The 17,545-nt window shown below is 46.4% G+C and overlaps 2 protein-coding genes across 4 annotated transcripts in view; both read right to left on the reverse strand.

Annotated features, from left to right (window-relative positions):
- Window positions 1–333, reverse strand: part of Maz (MYC associated zinc finger protein) — a 4,951-nt gene extending 4,618 nt beyond the window's left edge. Inside the window, exon 1 of the mRNA XM_028775122.1 lies at window positions 209–333. Coding sequence (XP_028630955.1) covers window positions 209–244 — 36 coding nt within the window. The 5' untranslated portion in view covers window positions 245–333. The remainder of the gene's footprint in view (window positions 1–208) is intronic.
- Window positions 334–974: 641 nt separating this feature from the next.
- Kif22 (kinesin family member 22) lies at window positions 975–15,111 on the reverse strand. 3 transcript variants are annotated; one of them, XM_028775118.1, is made up of 14 exons: window positions 15,041–15,111; window positions 9,807–9,993; window positions 7,603–7,730; window positions 7,363–7,517; window positions 6,989–7,198; window positions 6,682–6,912; window positions 6,414–6,567; window positions 6,157–6,292; window positions 4,576–4,744; window positions 2,574–2,739; window positions 2,177–2,238; window positions 1,347–1,559; window positions 1,204–1,263; window positions 975–1,103 (listed from the first exon to the last, which is right to left on the reverse strand). In XM_028775118.1, exons 1-14 carry the CDS (start codon window positions 15,096–15,098, stop codon window positions 1,056–1,058), a joined length of 1,977 nt encoding a protein of 658 aa, XP_028630951.1. In that variant the 5' UTR covers window positions 15,099–15,111; the 3' UTR covers window positions 975–1,055. The 3 variants fall into 3 exon arrangements, with proteins under 3 accessions (XP_028630951.1, XP_028630950.1, XP_028630952.1); XM_028775117.1 differs by having other exon boundaries at window positions 1,021–1,263; XM_028775119.1 differs by lacking the exons at window positions 975–1,103; window positions 1,204–1,263 and having other exon boundaries at window positions 1,428–1,559; window positions 2,177–2,233.
- Window positions 15,112–17,545: the final 2,434 nt, after the last annotated feature.

A 17,545-nucleotide genomic window follows, 5' to 3' on the forward strand; every position in this document is an offset into this window, starting at 1 on the left:
GGGGTGGGGGGAACGAGGGAGCAGCTTCGGCCCCCGCCGCGCGCGCGCGCCCAGCCGGCGCCTCGGGGAGGGCGGGGGAGGGCGCGAGGGAGGGAGGGGGACAGCTGCGCGCGCACCGGGCGCGCGGAGGGGGTGTGGGACAGGAGGGAGGGCGGGCAGGAGGGGGTGTGGGAGGGGGGGCAGGGGCGGGGGGGGCGGGGGTTGTTACCTGGAAGATGAAGCTGCTCCAGTTGCTGGGATCCATGGCGGAGGGAGGAGGGAGGTGGCTCGCGCTCACCCTGGGGCGGGAGGAGGCAGCGGTGGGGGAGGGGGCCCGGGGAGGAGGCGCGCAAGGAGGGAGGGGGGAGGAGGGTGGGGGAGCGGAGCACACTGCGCGCCGGAGGGCGGGCGGGGGGCGCGAGGACACACAAGAGGCTGGAGCGGGCGCGAGCGCGAGTGCGCGCGGGGCCAGCGGGAGGGGGAGGTACAGGAGGGACTCTAGGGGGCGGGGGGACGGGGGAGCCACCCAGCAGCCCTAGTCGCCCCGAGCGCGAGACCCCCGAGATGGTTGCTGATTGGCTGGCGATGGTGCAGGTGGTGGGCGCGCGGGAGACTAGGCGGCTTCTCTTCCCCCACTTGAACGATTCCACCCCCCACTTCCCTCCGCCAGCGGCCGTTATTTCACGCGCACGCGCACATAACACGGACGTCGTAGCTGAGCGGGAGAGTGGGGAGCGCGCCGAGGGAGTTACAGCAGGGCGGGGCTAACTCAAAGCGCGTGCCCGCTTAACGGTCGCTGTGCCTAAGCTTTCGCTTCAGCTTTTTGGTTCTTCTAGGCCACCGTCTCCTCCCCATTCCAGTGGTTTATTTACAATCTTGGCCTAGTTTGGGGGTTTCCCAAAGATGGCGTCTACATGGGTGTCCCGCAGAGCTTGAACCTGACCCCCAGGGTAGTGGCTCTCACCCCAGCCCTATCATCAAAAATCAGGCTCAAGCACGGAATAAAAACTGTATTTACACAACATGTCACTATACAAGGATTTTTAAAAGAAAAAGGTAGTGTCAAGAACTGGTAGTCAAGAGGGACCACTGTGCTGGCTGGCAGCCAAGCTCAAGAGATTCGCCTGTAAAGAAGAGGAAAGTGCGTTAATGTAGCAGCCAAAGGTGGGTTGGGGTGGGGGTACAACATGCAGGCCGGTAGAGAAAGGGCAAAGGTGGTCTTACCTTCAGGAAAGACTCCACCTGCTTCCCAGAGATGCCTTCTACCTGTTCCAAGTCCTCCACCTAGTGGGACAGCAACAATAGGAAGGAGGTGGACAAAACACCAGGACAGCCCACTGCACCCGTCTGTCTCCCCGAGTTGTTACCTCATTAAAGGGGCCATGGAGCTCCCTCCAGCCCACGATAAGCTGGGCCTTCTTCTGGCCAATGCGCTGCAGGCTGCGCAGATCCCGAGCTGAACCTTCATTCAGCAGATTCAGTAATTTTTTGCGTCCATGTGCCAGTAACTCTGGGCTAATCTGTACCTCCCAGTAGTCCTCATCCTTTTCCACAGCTTCTGACTCATGTGATGGCTCCAGCTATGAGGTAACAGAAATGGCAGTAAAAGCCAGTGGATGACTGCCACGATCAGGCACGGAACCCATGCTCTGCAGCCTTTTCCTTCTGGTCACTAGTTTTGTTGTGCTTGCATAGTTACTAGCTCCTTTCTCAGTTGCTAGGAAGATCTGATGAATGAATGAGTGTATACATCAGTTCTGACTAGGAGGAAGTATAGTTCAGTGGTAGAACACTTGCCTACCATGCTTGAGGACTGGGGTTCAGTTTCCAGTACAGGGGGAAAAAAGGGAAAACAAAAAAACCCATGTGGAGAAAACAGTAAGCATATACTTATGTCCTTACAATGGGAGCAGTTCTATTGTCAATTTTGTGTGAAGAAAATTATATTTTATATTTTTCATTCTATGTGAGAGATTTTTAAATACTGTCATAGGCTCTACAGTTCTTAGAAGGCAGGACCCACATTAGATCCAGTCAGTAGCCAATCCAAACACAAGAGGCATCAAGAAGAAAAGAAACAGAGTGGCAGATACTCTCTCTAGGAAACACATCCATACCTCCCCCCTCCGCCCCAAAAGTTCTTTAAGGCACCATCATCTGCAAAAAGTTCCCAGCTGGAAAACAGGGTGGGGCTCACCTTCCTTTTGTGGCCTTTCTTCAGGAGGTGGATCTTGTTTGAGGACTCTGCCTGCTTCTGAACTGAAAGGAATTTGGAAGTGATCAGCACAGGTGGCCTCCTTTCCTCTCTCCCTTCCCAGTGACCATGTGCTTCTCCCAGTTCAGGTTTTCCTAGCTCCCTCCAACCATAAGCTTTTGGTTTTGCCTTTTTTTTTTTTGTTTTTTTTTTTTTTAAGGCAGGGTCTCATAACCAAGGATAACCTAGAAGTCATAGTAATCCTTCTGCTTCACCCTCCTAAGTGGCACCATATCCAGCCAATACCCCACTGTCTACGACACCCTAGGACAAGCATCCAGGGCTTCTTCAGACCCAGTGGATAGATGAGTGACATGTCTCTTCCTGGAACTAAACTTACTCCGTTGCAGGGGCATCACTACAGCCTTTTTCAAGGGCTTTGCCACTGTGCCACTACAAGAGGAAGGGAGCTGGAGAACTGTGGGAGTGTTCTCTTTTTCCTGTGGATCCAGTGCCTCCTGGGCCAGCACCTTGGCTTCCAGTTCTTTTTGCTTCATCTTAAGCCTCTGTTGGAAAGAATCATGGGGAGATGTGATTTAGCTCCTGCCCCAAAGCAGTGGATTACAAAGGTGAGAGATTAGCAGGTAGAGAGCTCTGAGGTCCCAAGAGGACAGAGATAATAGCGGTAGGAGAATCGATGAGACAGAATTCAAAATAACTAGGGGAGGTCTAGTGATCAGAGGCCACCTAGAGACACCCTGGCTTTCCTGGAACTCACTCTGTAGACCAGGCTGGCCTCAAACTCAGAGATCCACCTGTCTCTGCCTTCAGAGTGCTGGAATTAAAGGTGCGCACCACCACCTCTCTGAATGTGAGGTTTTATGAAATACATTTTTGTTTGTTTGTTTGTTTTGGTTTTTTGAGACAGGGTTTCTCTGTGTAGCCCTGGCTGTCCTGGAACTCACTCTGTAGACCAGGCTGGCCTCGAACTCAGAAATCCGCCTGCCACTACCTACCAAGTGCTGGGATTAAAGGCGTGCACCACCACTGCCCGGCGAAATACACTTTTTTAAAGATTTTTAAAAATTATGTATACAGCATTATGCCTGCATAGGCACCAGATCTCATTATAGACGTTTATGAACTACCATGCAGTTGCTGAGAACTGTACTTAGGACCTCTGGAAGAACAACCAGTGCTCTTAACCTCTGAGCCATCTCTCCAGCCCTAGATTTTTTTCTCTTTCTTTTTTAGATAAGGTCTCGGGGCTGGAGAGATGGCTCAGTGGTTAAGAGCACCAGACTGTTCTTCCAGAGGTCCTGAGTTCAATTTCCAGCAACCACATGGTGGCTCACAACCATCTGTAATGGGATCTGATGCCCTCTTCTGGTGTGTCTGAAGACAGCTACAGTGTACTCACATACATAAATAAATCTTAAAAAAAAAAAAAAAAATCCAGCTGCCTCTGCCTCTGCCTCTGGGGTCTTGGGATTAAAGGTGTGGGCTATCCTGGTCAGCTGGGCTATATCCTGGTCAGCATCATATTTTTTAAAAAAAGTCTCATTATGTAGCCACACCTCACCTAGAACTTAGTATGTAGATTGGGCCAACCTTGAATTCACAAAAAGAGCTGCCTGCCTACTTAGGCAGGTTATATATTTTTATTTATGTGCCTGGTGCCCTTGTAGGTCAGAAGACAGTGTTGGGTCTAGAAATGGAGTTACAGGCAGTCATGAACTGCCATGTAGTTGCTGGAAATTGAGTCAGTGTTCTTAACTGCCGAGTCATGTCTCTAGCCTCCGGAACTATATTTACTATTTTGTGTATGTACCCAAAGACCTCAGAGAGACGTTGGCTCCCTGAAGCTGGATGTTGCCTGATGTGGGTGTGGGCAACTGAATTAGGGTCCTCTACCAGAACAACTCGAGCCTTTTAACCACTAAGTCATTTCTCTACCCTCAGATAATGTATTTTTAATTTGGATTTCTTCCCCATTATCTGATCTCAGTTGTCTCTTAGGCTTCAGTCATGTTAAATGTATTCAAGCAGGGGCTAGAGAGATGGCTCAGTTGCTCAGTACACTGTTCTTCCAGAGAACTCGGGTGTGATTCCACCAATTTGGCAGCTCATAACTATCTCTTAACGCTAGACCCAGGGTATCTGACACCCTTTTCGGACCTCCGTGGGCATTGTACACATGTGGTTCACAGTCATAAAGGTCACTACAAAACTCGTATACATAAAAATAAACACCAAACAAAATATTCAATCAGAAGTCAGAAAACATCCAGAACTAGATGAAAGCTGAATTCTAGATCAGCATCTACCCTTCCTTGTCTGAACATACTAGGAATGCTTCTTAAAGCTGGTTGGAATATTCAGCCAGCTTCTCAAAGATTTACCTCAATCTCCAAGTTCTTTTCCTCCACTGTCTTAATGAGTACCATTCGCTCTCGTTTTGGGGTATTCAGTAGAGGTGTCCCTTGGCTTCCCTGGGAACCCAGCAAACGTTCCATACTCAGGAGGTTCTCCAACATGGCTGGATCCATATTGCTTAGCTTCTGTAAGAGGCTGAATTGAAAAAAAGGTTACTTTCTGTCTCATCACCTCCAGCAGCAGGACTACCCTTGTCATACCTTAGCTTGGTGTATGTGTTTCAGGATCCTGATGGGAACTCTTTAAACAGTTATCTAGTCTCTGACTATAGTGAAGTAGACTCTCAGGGATCCCAGAATATCAGATAAGAAGTTGTTAATATGCACTGGATACCACACATTAGGGACCTACAATACTGCCCTGTCCTAGGGGTACTTGTGATAAGGGGGAAAGGGAGGGGGACACTGGGAAGATAACTCAGCTGCTAAAGCACTTACCATGTAAACAAGGGGCTTAGAAGTTGGATCCTTAGAGCCCACAATAAATGCCAAGTGGGTGTGGCAGCCTGCCTATTATTCCAGCCTCAGAGGGAGACATAGGATGGCCCAAGCAAGCAAGCAGTCTAGGGATACTAGCCATAGTAGGGAGTTCTGGGTTTACTGGGATCTCACCTCAGTGACTAAGGTCCAAGAGTGACTGAGGCAGTCTCAGCTTCGACCTCAAGCATCCATATGCATATGCACACACACACATGCCTACCACAAACACAACAGGACAGGGTAACTATATGCACATGCACACACACACACACATGCATACCACAAACACAACAGGATAGGGTAAGAGCTGAGGGTTTGAACATTTGGAAAGCAAGCAGGGAAAGCTTCACAGAAGAGGTCCTCATGAGCAGGAAAGCTACTAAAGACCTAAAATGGGAAGCCACCTTTATAAGAGTCTTCTTCCAGCAGAGTCCTGGCTATCTTAGCACAGTAATTCCTATCAGTCATAACATCAGTCTGCCTGGAACCTTCACCCTCACCTCTGATGAAAACTGTCTTTTCAAAGTGAAAATGCCACTTTTTTTTTTATCTGTGCTACACTGAGCTAGCTCCTCAAAGACACAGGCCATGTCCTGTTCTTCATGCTCAATTCTTAGGAAAACAGTGTTAAGAAAGTATAGAGCAAACAGTACAAATAACTTTTCCTAGCTTTCACAGAACAAGCCATTTTTTGGGAGTCAGGTAGGGAGCAACTTAAGAGACAGGGTTTCACTGTGTAGCTCTGGCTGTTCTAGAACTTGCTTTGGAGACCAAACTGGCCTCAAACTCAGAGACCCACTGCCTCTGCCTCCCAAGTGCTGGATTTAAGATGTGTAACACCACTGCTGGGCACCTTCTCTGTATGAGCTTCTTGGCTTTAAAAATTTAGGTTCTCCATTTCATAAAAGTGAATCTTCAAGGACAGGGTCTAAGCTTGCCTTTGTCCAGAGTGGCAATTTGGTTGGCCCTTTGGTGAGTTTAGAATGACCTTTGCTCAAGGATTTGACAGGCTAAACCCATTGTTACCTACAGCTATTCTAGATTCTGCAGGGAAGACCTGATTCTCACCTCAGTTTCTGGGAGGCAGATGCTGGAGCTGCTATAGACTCAGGGCTTCCAGTTGATTCTTCTTCAGGGCCTTTGGCTTTCTTTGCCTCTGATGGGCCTAGCAGTTCTTTCTGAGACAGCTTAACAGGTGCCAAGGCTGAGGAGATTAATGAGATATAAAGAAGAATCAGAGTGGTCAGCTTCAGCGCTAGTGCTTGGTGGTTTTGGCAAACTCCCCAATTGTCCTGGCCATTCCACCTGCCTTTCCTAGTTCTCACCATGAGGCTGTAGACTCTCATTGGTGAAAGGCCGGTTAATCACCTCCTTGGACCTAGCAGTGAAGTTCAATGCTGAAATTGTATCCAGGTAGAAACGCCTTTCAGGAGCAATGTTGGCAATGAGGATGCTGTGAGCTGAGCCTCCCAGAGAGTCCTGAGGAGGGAAAAGTATGGTCAGATTCCAATTCCTATTCCTTGAAACGGATGCCCCCTACCCTAAACAGGCACCTTCTCCTGTCCCTTTTGACCTAACATGGGTGGACATGACCTGCAGCAGACGAGTGAGCTTGCTGTCTCTGTATGGTATACGAGGGAGGCCCTGGTTTAATGCATCCACCACTTTGCCCAATACAAAGAGGGAGGTGTTGATGGCTCCACTCTCTTTGAGCCGAATGCCCTGGTTGCCTGTGCGACGGTTGTCCTCTGAACCAGCCAAATCAATAAGGTAGAGTTTTCCTTCCCGCTGCCGAAATGGAGTCAAACGTTCACGTTGATCTACCTAGGGGAAGAGCAAGAGACCCAGACTCAGTCCACATTTCAGGGGCTTCCCAGGCCTTTCTGTCAGTGGGCCTTACCTTGACCAAGAGCACTGCATGACTACGGGAAGAGCGCTGGTTAAGCCGGGTAGCTCCTACAACTCGATTTCTACTGGCTGGAAGGAAGTGCTGCTCGAAGTCGGAGAAGCTAGTGATGGGCTTCTGTGTGAGGCCTGGAATCAGGATGTTCCCTCGACAGTCTTCTCGGATCACGAGGTCTCCTGAAGCAGGGTCCAAGAGGTCTAATACCTATTTGAACAGTCATAGTAAGCCCATTTCTCCATGTTTCATGGGGAGTAAGATCCTTTTTCCTACTGGATCGTTAGGGTTCTTCCATTTGCTACCCCAGCACCTCTCTTCTAGAGGAGAGCTCCATGTTCATTTTAGAAGGCCCCGTTACTCTGCCACCTCACCTTTTCCTGGTAGATCTCTAAATAGGACATAACAACAGAAATGTCCCATGGCCGGCCCTCAGCACTCTCTTCCCTTGTTAGTTGTAGGAGGTCCATGAGAGCCCGAGGAATCACTCCAGGCTGCTCTGGGCTGCCCAGCATTGTGTGTGTCTTCCCTGGGGAAAGAGCAGAGAAAGGTATGACGGTCCCCTCGACTTCCCTAGCTCTTCCTCATGTGTGGCTCTCTTCTGGCTCTCTCACCTGCCCCAGTGGGCCCGTACGCAAGTACACTGGCATTCTGTCCTTCCAGCAAGTGCCTCAGGATGGGCTGTACTGAACCTACATAGACGTCCTGCTGAGTGCTCTTCTCTCCATAGAAGGCATCAAACCTGTAGGTAGAAAAAGGTATTAGGAGGATGTTCTGTTGACACCCTCACCTAGATGATGGTGGCTTTAAAGGCTCTCTATCCCATTTTGTTTTTGACAAAGACTTTGAAAGTGTCCCTGAAAAATCTACCATATCCAGTCATTGTAGTGATGTTAGGGAAACAACTTAATCTCACATTGCAATATGGTTGCCCAGATACCCATATTCTACAATGATTCAGGAAACAAAGACAAGAACACGTTAGAAGGAATAAATGATTTTGCTGGCAGAAGGAAGTGCTGCCAAGCAAGACACAGAAACAAGATGTAAACTGGGCAGTGGTGGCGCACACCTTTAATCCCAGTACTTGGGAGGCAGAGGCAGGCGGATTTCTCAGATCGAGGCCAGCCTGGTCTACAGAGTGAGTTCCAGGACAGCCAGGACTACACAGAGAAACCCTGTCTCGAAAAACCAAAAAAAAAAAAAACCAAAACAAAACAAAACAAAAAAACCACACCAAACCAAAACAAACAAAAAACCGTCTTGAAAAATCCAAAAAAAGGAAAAAAAAAGAAAAAGAAACAGAAACAAGAGGTAGTGCTTTGTGGAGGGAAGCCTAAGCCCAGGAAATAAGTTCTGGGACTGACATAAAACGACCGCCTTCCCCAGTAAAAAGGACTCCTGAGAGTTGCTCTCTGACAAGCAGAGCAGTCTGGAGAAACAGAGTCCAGTTGGGCTGCTTAGAAGAGACTCACTGCCTGCAGGCTGTGCAGTGTACTCCAGGATTCCATCTTTGGGAGCTGTCACCCATGCTGGGATGAGCTTTGGTGACACAGCTGTCTTTGAGTCGTTTCTGTGCCTGTAAACCCATATTCCTGTAAGTAACCCCAATAAAACTTATTGGATCACCAGGTTGGATTTGATGGTATCCTTATTTTGGTCTGTGGTTGGCCCCAGTCCTGTGGTAAGTAGACATCTGTTTCTATCTCCCCAGTAACGTGTCACACTATATGGTGTGAAAGGGCTTTCCCATATTTTTCTTGAGGTAGCACTCTAACAGGGTAGATAAAAGGTTGGTCTTTAGCACATGCTGACAAGAGAAAGAAGTCTGAAAGGAACAGAAGCCTAATTATTAAGGGATTAGAATTGAAGTAAACTAACTTTCTATAAAGCAGATTTTGATTTCTATAAAGCAAAATTTTAGATTTTATGAACATGTGAACTCGACTGATTAATTCTAAGGCTAGTTAAACAGCTACTGTTATGTAAACAAATGATAAAACTTTATTTACAGGGCTGGAGAAATGGCTCAGCAGTTAAGAGCACTGACTGCTCTTCCAGAAGTCCTGAGTTCAATTCCCAGCAACCACATGGTGTCTCATAACCATCTGTAATGGGTTCTGGTGCCCTCTTCTGGTGTGTCTGAAGACAGAGACAGTGTACTCATATATAAAATAAATAAATACAAAGCAAACAAACAAAAAACAACAACAAAAAAAGCCCTTTATTTACAGAAAAGTCTTCTGTGCTGGGCATGTCAGCACAACACCTGGGATCCCAGCACTTAGGAGGTAAGTCATGGTAAGTCCTTGAACCAGGAGTTCAAGGCCAGCCTGGACTTTATGAGACCTTGTTTCAAAAGAACAAAACCCAAACAAACAAAAAAATAAAACCAAATGGAAGACTCCAGGTTGGATCTGATCTGTTTGCAGTCTGTGGTTTACAGCCCTCTAGGCCAGACTAACAGGCCAAATGTGAGTCTCTTGTGTAGTTTCCTTCTTGTGTGCCATTCCCAAATCTGTATGGTCTTCTCTGGTTGGCTGCCAGGTCTGCTTTCCTGACCTTCCCCTGTATTTTCTAGAACCTATTTGGGGCTACATTGCTTCTTCCCTTTGTCCCAGTTTGCAAGATTAATCCCAGTTCAACTTCTAGTGTTTGTCCACAGTACTCACCTCACACCATTAACATCGAAATAACCAAAGGAAGGATTGAGAACAAAGCTTTGCCCAGCAAGGAGCTGGATCTTGAGAGACAGATCTCAGAAACTGTGAAAGTAACAAATGCACAGGCCTAGATGGAGGAACAGCCTGAACCTTACTGATATTTGAGAGTCTCCTGGTATTTCCTCCAGTTAGCCACTTCAAGAGAGCAGCTGTCTATGGCTCGTACACAGGGGGGCTCCTTCGCTTCTCCATCCATAAACGGGCGCAGTCTTACAGCCACCCTTACTCGAGCTAGAGGTGGACGCCGGCCACTCCCTCCCTTGCTTACACAGCGACCAGGTCCTGGAAGAGACCAGTTTTAGGTGTTAAAATTTGGAGTAACACAGAAAATGGGAACCAACTTTGCTAGAAGGTCCAAAGGAGCCTCTTATTTAAGGAGAAGCTCTTTTCATCATGGTTGGTATGGTTTGAATATGGTTGGCCCAGGGAGTGGCACTATTAGGAGGTGTGGCCTTGTTGGAGGAAGTATGTCATTGTGGATGTGTGGATGTGGGCTTTAAGACCTTCACCCTAGCTGCCTGAAAGTCAGTGTTCTGCTAGGAGCCTTCAGATGAAGATGTACAACTCTCAGCTGCTCCTGCACCATGCCTGCCTGGATGCTGCCATGGTCCTGCCTTGATAATGGACTGAACCTCTGAACCTGTAAGCCAGCCCCAATTAAATGTTGTCCTTATAAGACTTGCCTTGGGAGAGCTGAAGAGATGGCTCAGAGGTTAAGAGCACTGACTGCTCTCCCAGCGGTCCTGAGTTCAATTCCCAGCAACCACATGGTGGTTCACAACCATCTGTAATGGGATCTGATGCCCTCTTCTGGTGTGTCTGAAGAGAGCGACAGTGTGCTCACATACATACATACATACATACATACATACATACATACATACATACATAAATCTTAAAAAAAAAAGACTTGCCTTGGTCATGGTGTCTGTGGTTAAAAGGCAAGTCTTATAAGGACCACATTTAATTGGGGCTGGCTTACAGATTCAGAGGTTCAGTCCATTATCATCAAGGCAGGAGGATGGCAGCATCCAGGCAGGCATGGGGCTGGAGGAGCTGAGAGTTGTACCTCTTGTTCCAAAGGCAGCAAGCAGAAGACTGGCTTCCAGGCAGGTAGGAGGAGGGTCTTAAAGCTTACACCCACAATGACACACTACCTCCAAAAAGGCCACACCTACTCCAACAAGGTCACACCTCCAAACAGTGCCACTCCCTGGGCCAAGCATATACAAACCATCAGAGTTGTGCTGTGGGTTTCTCCCAAGGTAAGCCAGTTCCTTCTCTGCTCTTATAAGTAGGGTAGGTGGACACAAGGCACAAAGCAGAATTCTCCAACTGTGATATATACATAAGTAGCATGGAAGATGTTGTTCCAATCTGTAAACACGTAAGTCTCTGAATGAATCTGGGATTGTCTTTCTAACAAGGTTTCAGACAGTGCTGTGAACTGCCAATCACAGGAATGTCCTAAGGACTAATACTTCATACACCCACTCCCCTCCTTCCTATTCCTCCTAAGACTTTACATCTGACATTGACAAAACCAAGTGAGGGCTGGAGCGATGACTCAGTAGTTAAGAGTACTCATTGCTTTGATCCAGGTTAGATTCATGGTAACCACCTCCAAGGCCAGGCCAGGAGAATTGTCTTTGAGTTTGAGGCCAATATCCTTTTCTGGCCTCTATGGGCACTCCCACACATGTACACACATACACACACAGCCCTATAAAAAAAATGAAAAGTCATGGGTTTTAATGAAATGACTTGATCATTTAGTTAAATACTAAAGACAAACAAGACAAAGGTACAGACATGTAACTCTTATCTGACAAACTCTTCATTTCTTTCTAGTAATTCAGTCATGGGGAAAAAAATCCTAAATTATTTTTATTGTCAAAAAACACAAAAGATTTTTTTAAAAACCTTCTCTTTTTTTAAATTTTTATTTTTTATTTATGATATATGTATGTTTGAATGAATGCATGCCTCACCTATGGAGGTGCCTGCCAAGGCTAGACTCGAATGTCATCAGCTCCTCTGGAGCTAGAGGCATAGAAGATTGTGAACAGCCCCATGCAGGCGCTCAGAACCAACTCAGGTTCTTTGGAAAGCCACAAGAAATTTTATAGATGAGCCTTCCCTCCAGCCCCAAGCCTCTATTTACAGTAGGGGAAACAAAAAGATCTCCCAAGGAAAATAATTATCTTATCTTGGAAAGTATCATAACAAATTCAAAGAGATTCAAGCCTGGATCACTTTATTCCAAAATTATGCTTTGGTTTGGTCTTCCTTTCTTTCTCTCTTCCTTTCTTCCTTTCAAGATCATAAGGGGCCCATATATTGCTAGATCCAGTAGGCACTCAGTCCCTCAGTCTGAATCTAGACTTCCTAACGAAATTCAAAATTCAGCACTCTTATGAGACAGTTTCCCTGCCATCCATTTCCTTGATTATCTTACTAGTTTTCCTGATTATTCTTTAGTTTAACAACAGTCTTAATTAAACATTTTCCCTATGTTCCATCCTCTGTCAACTTCTGTATTATTAGCATTTTGATTTGTATAGTTCTTTGTTTCAAGGCTGTCCCATTGCAAGCTGTTCAACATATATCTACTAAACCCCGGCAGCATTCTTTATTCACCTCCAAGTTGTAATGTGCAAACTGTCTCCAGACACTCCCACATGCTCACTGGGGTACAAGTGTCGTCCCTAGGTCAGATTCACTTCACAGTCACAGTCACCTGCTCTCTTAGCACCAATTATCTTTTGTTCCTTTTTAAAACATCATCTTCAAGCTAAGGACTCCTCTTTAGCGCCGTCATCTCAAAGAGCTGTCTCTGACTGGCAGATCTTCCTCAGGTACCTCAAATTCCACCTATACTAAACTGATCCTTCCCCATCTCTCCGCAACAGTTTCCTCACTTTGCTAATACCCACAAATAGCTCAGACCCCCAAATAAGAATTTTTTTTTCTTTTTTTTTTTTTTTTTTGGTTTTTCGAGACAGGGTTTCTCTGTGTAGCCCTGGCTGTCCTGGAACTCACGCTGTAGACCAGGCTAGCCTCGAACTCTCGAACTCAGAAATCCGCCTGCCTCTGCCTCCCAAGTGCTGGGATTAAAGGCGTGCGCCACCACCGCCCGGCCAAATAAGAATTTTTAACTGTTTTCGTTCTTCCACACAGTCATCAATACCTGTCAGCTCTTTTTAATTTAAAATTTATTTAATATTATGTATGTCTGTGTGCCATCGTGCTGGCTAGTTTTATATCAACTTGTTATAAGCTAGAGTCACCTGAATCTCAGTTGAGCAAATGCTTCCGTACGAGCAAGCTGTAGGGCATTTTCTTAACTAGTGACTGATGTGAGTGGTGCCATCCCTGGGTTGGTAGTCCTGGGTCTTGTTTTCTTTCTTTCTTTCTTTCTTTTTTTCTTTCTTTCTTTCTTTCTCTTAAAGAACTATTTATTTATTTAATGTATGTGAGTACACTGTAGCTGTCTTCAGACACACCAGAAGAGGGCATCAGATCCCATTACAGATGGTTGTGAGCCACCATGTGGTTGCTGGGAGTTGAACTCAGGACCTCTGGAAGAGCAGTCAGTGTTTTTAACCGCTGAGCCATCTCTCCAGCCCCTAGTCCTGGGGTTTTGTAAGAAAGCAGGCTGAGCAAACCATGATGAATAGCCAGTAAACAGCATCCCTCCATGGCCTCTGCATCAGCTCCTGAGTCCTGGTTGCAACTCTGCTTATGTTCCTGTCCTGAATTCCTTCAGTGATGGATTAAAATGTGGAAGTATAAGCCACACAAACCCATATCTCTCAACTTGCTTTTGGTCACTGTGTTTCATCACAGCAATGACAACCCTAAGGGAACCTCACGTCTCTGATGGCCATGTAAGCCATCAGATCCTCCAAAACTGGAGTTACAGATGGTTGTGAGCCACCATGTGGATGCTGAGAACCCAACCAGGATTCTCTGGAAGAGCATCTCAGAGATCTGGATCTCTGAAAGAGCATCTGGATTCTCTGGAAGAGCATCTCATCTGGAAGAGACACGGTTTCTCTCTGTAGCCCTGCCTGTCCTGGAACTGACTTTGTAGACTAGGCTGGCCTTGAACTCAGAGATCCGCCTGCCTCTGCCTCCTGGGATTAAAGGTGTGCACCACCACTCCAACTATCACTTTCTTAATAAAGACTTTTCAAAATACCTAAAGGTTTGTTTCAGATTCTACACTACAAGTTTATGCCTATTTACCAATGTATTTCATCATATTACATTTGTTTATGAGACTATTTGAAAATGATTGTAGCCTCTAGGAAAGGGGCAATAGTCATTCAGCACTTTAATGTTTACTACATACCAAACACACCGGGTCTCTCTGTATTCGGACATAGTCATCAAGGGCAGAGGCATTACAATGTAACCACCTGAGTGTGAATTTAGACTCCCAATATTTACAAGTTGTGTTATCTTGAAGAAGCTATTTAGCCCACTTATGTCTGCTTCCTCTTGTCAAAAAACAAGTACAGGGGGCTGATGAACCTTAGAAATTAAGAGTTACTACTATTTTTCTAGAGGTTCTGAGTTTGGTTCCACTTCTGGTGGCTCACAACTGCCAGTAACTCCAGCTTTAGAGGATCCAACACTCTCTTCTGGCCTCTGCCGGGATCCATACACACACTGATAAAAAAATAAAGCTTTTTCTTAAAGATAGGGCATTAACAGTAATGACCTCAGAGCTCTGTACAAACATCAAAAGGTTCGTCACAAAATGCTTGCTGCACTGCCTGGAACGAGGCGTTCTCCTAAAGGTCTGCCTCCCCCGGAGCCAAACAAACAGGCCGGAATTCCGCTAAAAGAAAGAGGAAGGGCACGCATATGCAAATCGTCTTAGACAAGACTTGGAATCTCCCGGCAGCCTTTTCAAAATGAAATCAGCATCCAGTTCCAAGGCTAGAGGGAAAGTACTCTCCTTTGGCATGTGATCTCACACAAGCTTTTAGCCCGGGTGGGAGCTCTGGACAGCCAGCCAGACACCGCGTCCCTTCACTGCTGTCTTTACAGTTGGGTGGCTGCCGGCTTTACAGACGACACAAACTGAAGCGCACACTTTAGCGCGCAGGCTCTAGACAGGAGCTGGAGCCCCGGCAGGGTCTCAACCCCGTCTACACTGCCAAAGGCAGCGAGTAGAGGACAGGATGCTGCGGCGCCCACCCCACGGCCTCCAGCCGGTGTCCCCTCGCCCTTGCACCCCGCGCCGCCTGGATTTTCCGGGACAACCGCTACTTCGTAAGTCTCACACAGCGGTGCCCCCTCCTCCCGGCCCGCGTACCTGAGGTGGCCGACGCCATCTCCCGCCGCGGCGGCCTAGTCTTATTACTAACGTTCATAGCTCTCCCTTCTTCGGCCGCTTCTCTCTTTTGAATTGCCGGGGCCCTGCCTCCCTCGCAGATTCGACCAATCACGGCTACGTGCCGCCGGAAGTTTCCGTTCTAACTCACCGTAATTCGGCCGTCGCGGACTCGCTTCCGGTCTCGAAAGCAAAAGTTCCCAGGGATAGGACCCTGGAGTCTGTCACTAAGTGGTGAGTGCCTGAGGGTGGAATTGGAAAAGTCCAGACTTTTGCCCTACTTTTCCGTCTCAGCTACTAATCGGGAAGCACTTGATTGATTCTATATTCAAAGTTCCCAGCTCTGAATACAATTTTTGCCTTTTGGAGCAGACAAATCTCTTTGTATCCCTGGCTGTCCTGGTGTGACAGGCCAAAGGTTCCTCTTTGAACTTGACCCCCCCTTTTATTTATTTATTTTTTTACTGTGGGAAAGTTCCCAGCCCTGTTCTAGAGTCTTGGGATGAAATGCCCCCAACTAATTGCATACTTTTGGCTTCTGTTAGACTGCTTGCTTTCCTTTGCCCTGCAACTGCTAACCCAGGATGTAGGTTTTCTGTGCTCTTTGCTTTTAAAAGCTTCTGTAAAATGCAGTTGAGACTGCTTTACGAGGAGTTTCTTTCCAGGAATTCACTGGCGACTTAATACAGATTGTCAAATCTCACTTTAGTCACGATGAGTGGTCTTTGAGTCTCTAGCAACACTGAAATTCACTATGTAGACCAGGGAAGCCTTGAACTCACAAAGATTTTCGACCTCTGCCCTGGGAGCTGCAACACCTTTCCACCTAACTGGAAGGACAACAGGGAGACAGAGTATCTTTATGTAGCCCTGCCTGTCCCAGAACTAAACTGGACTAAACTGGAGTCAAATTCACAGAGACCCGTCTGTCTCTGCCTTCCTAGTGCTGGGATTAAAGACAGGAATCAAAGTTGTGTGCCACCACACCCAGCTAAATTCAAAGATATTGACTAGCACAATTTACAGTTCTAGATGAGACCACAATTCACACAATCAAGAACTGACTGGTCAGCCTAGTGACTTAAGGTTAACTTCATTACCACGGAAGTAGAAACTGGACTGTGACATTTTGGTTATTACTTCTGAATTCTTAGAAGGAAACTTTGAGTTTGATAATGTAAAAACTTGCCACCACTCTGAATTTTGTTGTTGTTGATGTTATTTGTTTGTTTATTGAGAGACAGGGTCCCTCTAGGTGGCCCTAGTTGACCTTAAACTTACTACGTAGACCAGGCTAACCTTGAACTCACGGAGATCCCCCTGTCTCTAGTTCTTCCACCCTGTCTCTAGTTCTTCTATTAAACTAGATCCACCCTGTCTCTAGTTCTTCTATTAAAGGCATGCACCATCATACACAGCTAATAGACACATTGTTAAAAAATTTAACATCATTTTTAAAAACAAATTTTCAGGGATGGAGAGATTGCTTAGTGGTTAAGAGCACTGACTGCTCTTCCAGAGGTCCTGAGTTCAATTCCCAGCAACCACATGGTGGCACACAACCATCTGTAATAGGATCTGATCTTCTGGTGTGTCTGAAGACAGCTACAGTGTACTCATATAAATAGAATAAATAAATCTTCAAAAAACCACAAATTTTCCAGACTCTTCTATCTTCCTGCTTCATCATGCTTATGTTTTTACCGTGCCATAACTGACTTTTTTCTTTCTCAGCACTCAGCCAGATATTTATTGAAGGCAAAGCACACAAAGAGATAGACTCATCAGGTGGGGTGGGGGGCAGAGATGTTGTCCCCAAGAACTGATTTTTTGTCTGGCATTCTAGAATCAAACATATGCTGCAAATATTTTCTCACTCCCCAGTCATTCCTAAATCAACTACAGCTTAGCTTCAGCTTTCTGAAAATCCCAGGAACTCTGTCTAAATTAATGACATTCTGGTAGCTAAGGATGGAGAACTGAGTCCTTCATCCTTGACATTAGCCACTCCATTAAGTGTCTTTTCCTGTTCCATGAATCATTCCTCATTTCCATTACTTCCTAAACCCTGCATTCTCCTCTCACTGGTACCAAACAGCAAGTGTCAGGATTCTCAAGCCCTACCACAGCCTTCTCTTACTTTACATATACATAGTTTCCCGTCACTGGAATGTCGTTATTTATACACGAATAATCCATCTATCCTAGCTTTAGTCCTAAATCCAGCCATTTGTAACAATGTGCATGAACTTGGAGGTTATGCTCAATGGAATAAGCCAGGCCAAAAAGGACCCAAAGTACATCATTTCATTTACATATGGAGTCTAAAAATGTTGGATTCATGGGAGTAGAAATAGAATGACGGTTCTCAGAGGCTAAAGGAGGGGTGGCTGAGGACAGGACAGATACTGTCCATGTTGGCAAAGCTTCTGTTTGACAGGAGGGAAATGAGAGCCCTGGTACACAGAACAGTTTGGGTAATAATAG

The sequence above is a fragment of the Grammomys surdaster genome, unplaced genomic scaffold (genome assembly GCF_004785775.1).
Source record: "Grammomys surdaster isolate TR1022 unplaced genomic scaffold, NIH_TR_1.0 253, whole genome shotgun sequence".
NCBI classification, from domain to species: domain Eukaryota; kingdom Metazoa; phylum Chordata; class Mammalia; order Rodentia; family Muridae; genus Grammomys; species Grammomys surdaster.

Bases quoted from the DNA above. Each gene is read 5' to 3' on its own strand.
- Kif22 (XM_028775117.1), bottom strand. From the start codon at position 15,098: ATGAACGTTAGTAATAAGACTAGGCCGCCGCGGCGGGAGATGGCGTCG. The intron at 6,568-6,681 runs GTCATGTCCACC...TTCCCTCCTCAG, and splicing joins AGCTCACTCGTCTGCTGCAG to GACTCTCTGGGAGGCTCAGC. The intron at 2,740-4,575 runs GTAAATCTTTGA...TCTTTCCAACAG, and splicing joins AAAAGAACTTGGAGATTGAG to AGGCTTAAGATGAAGCAAAA.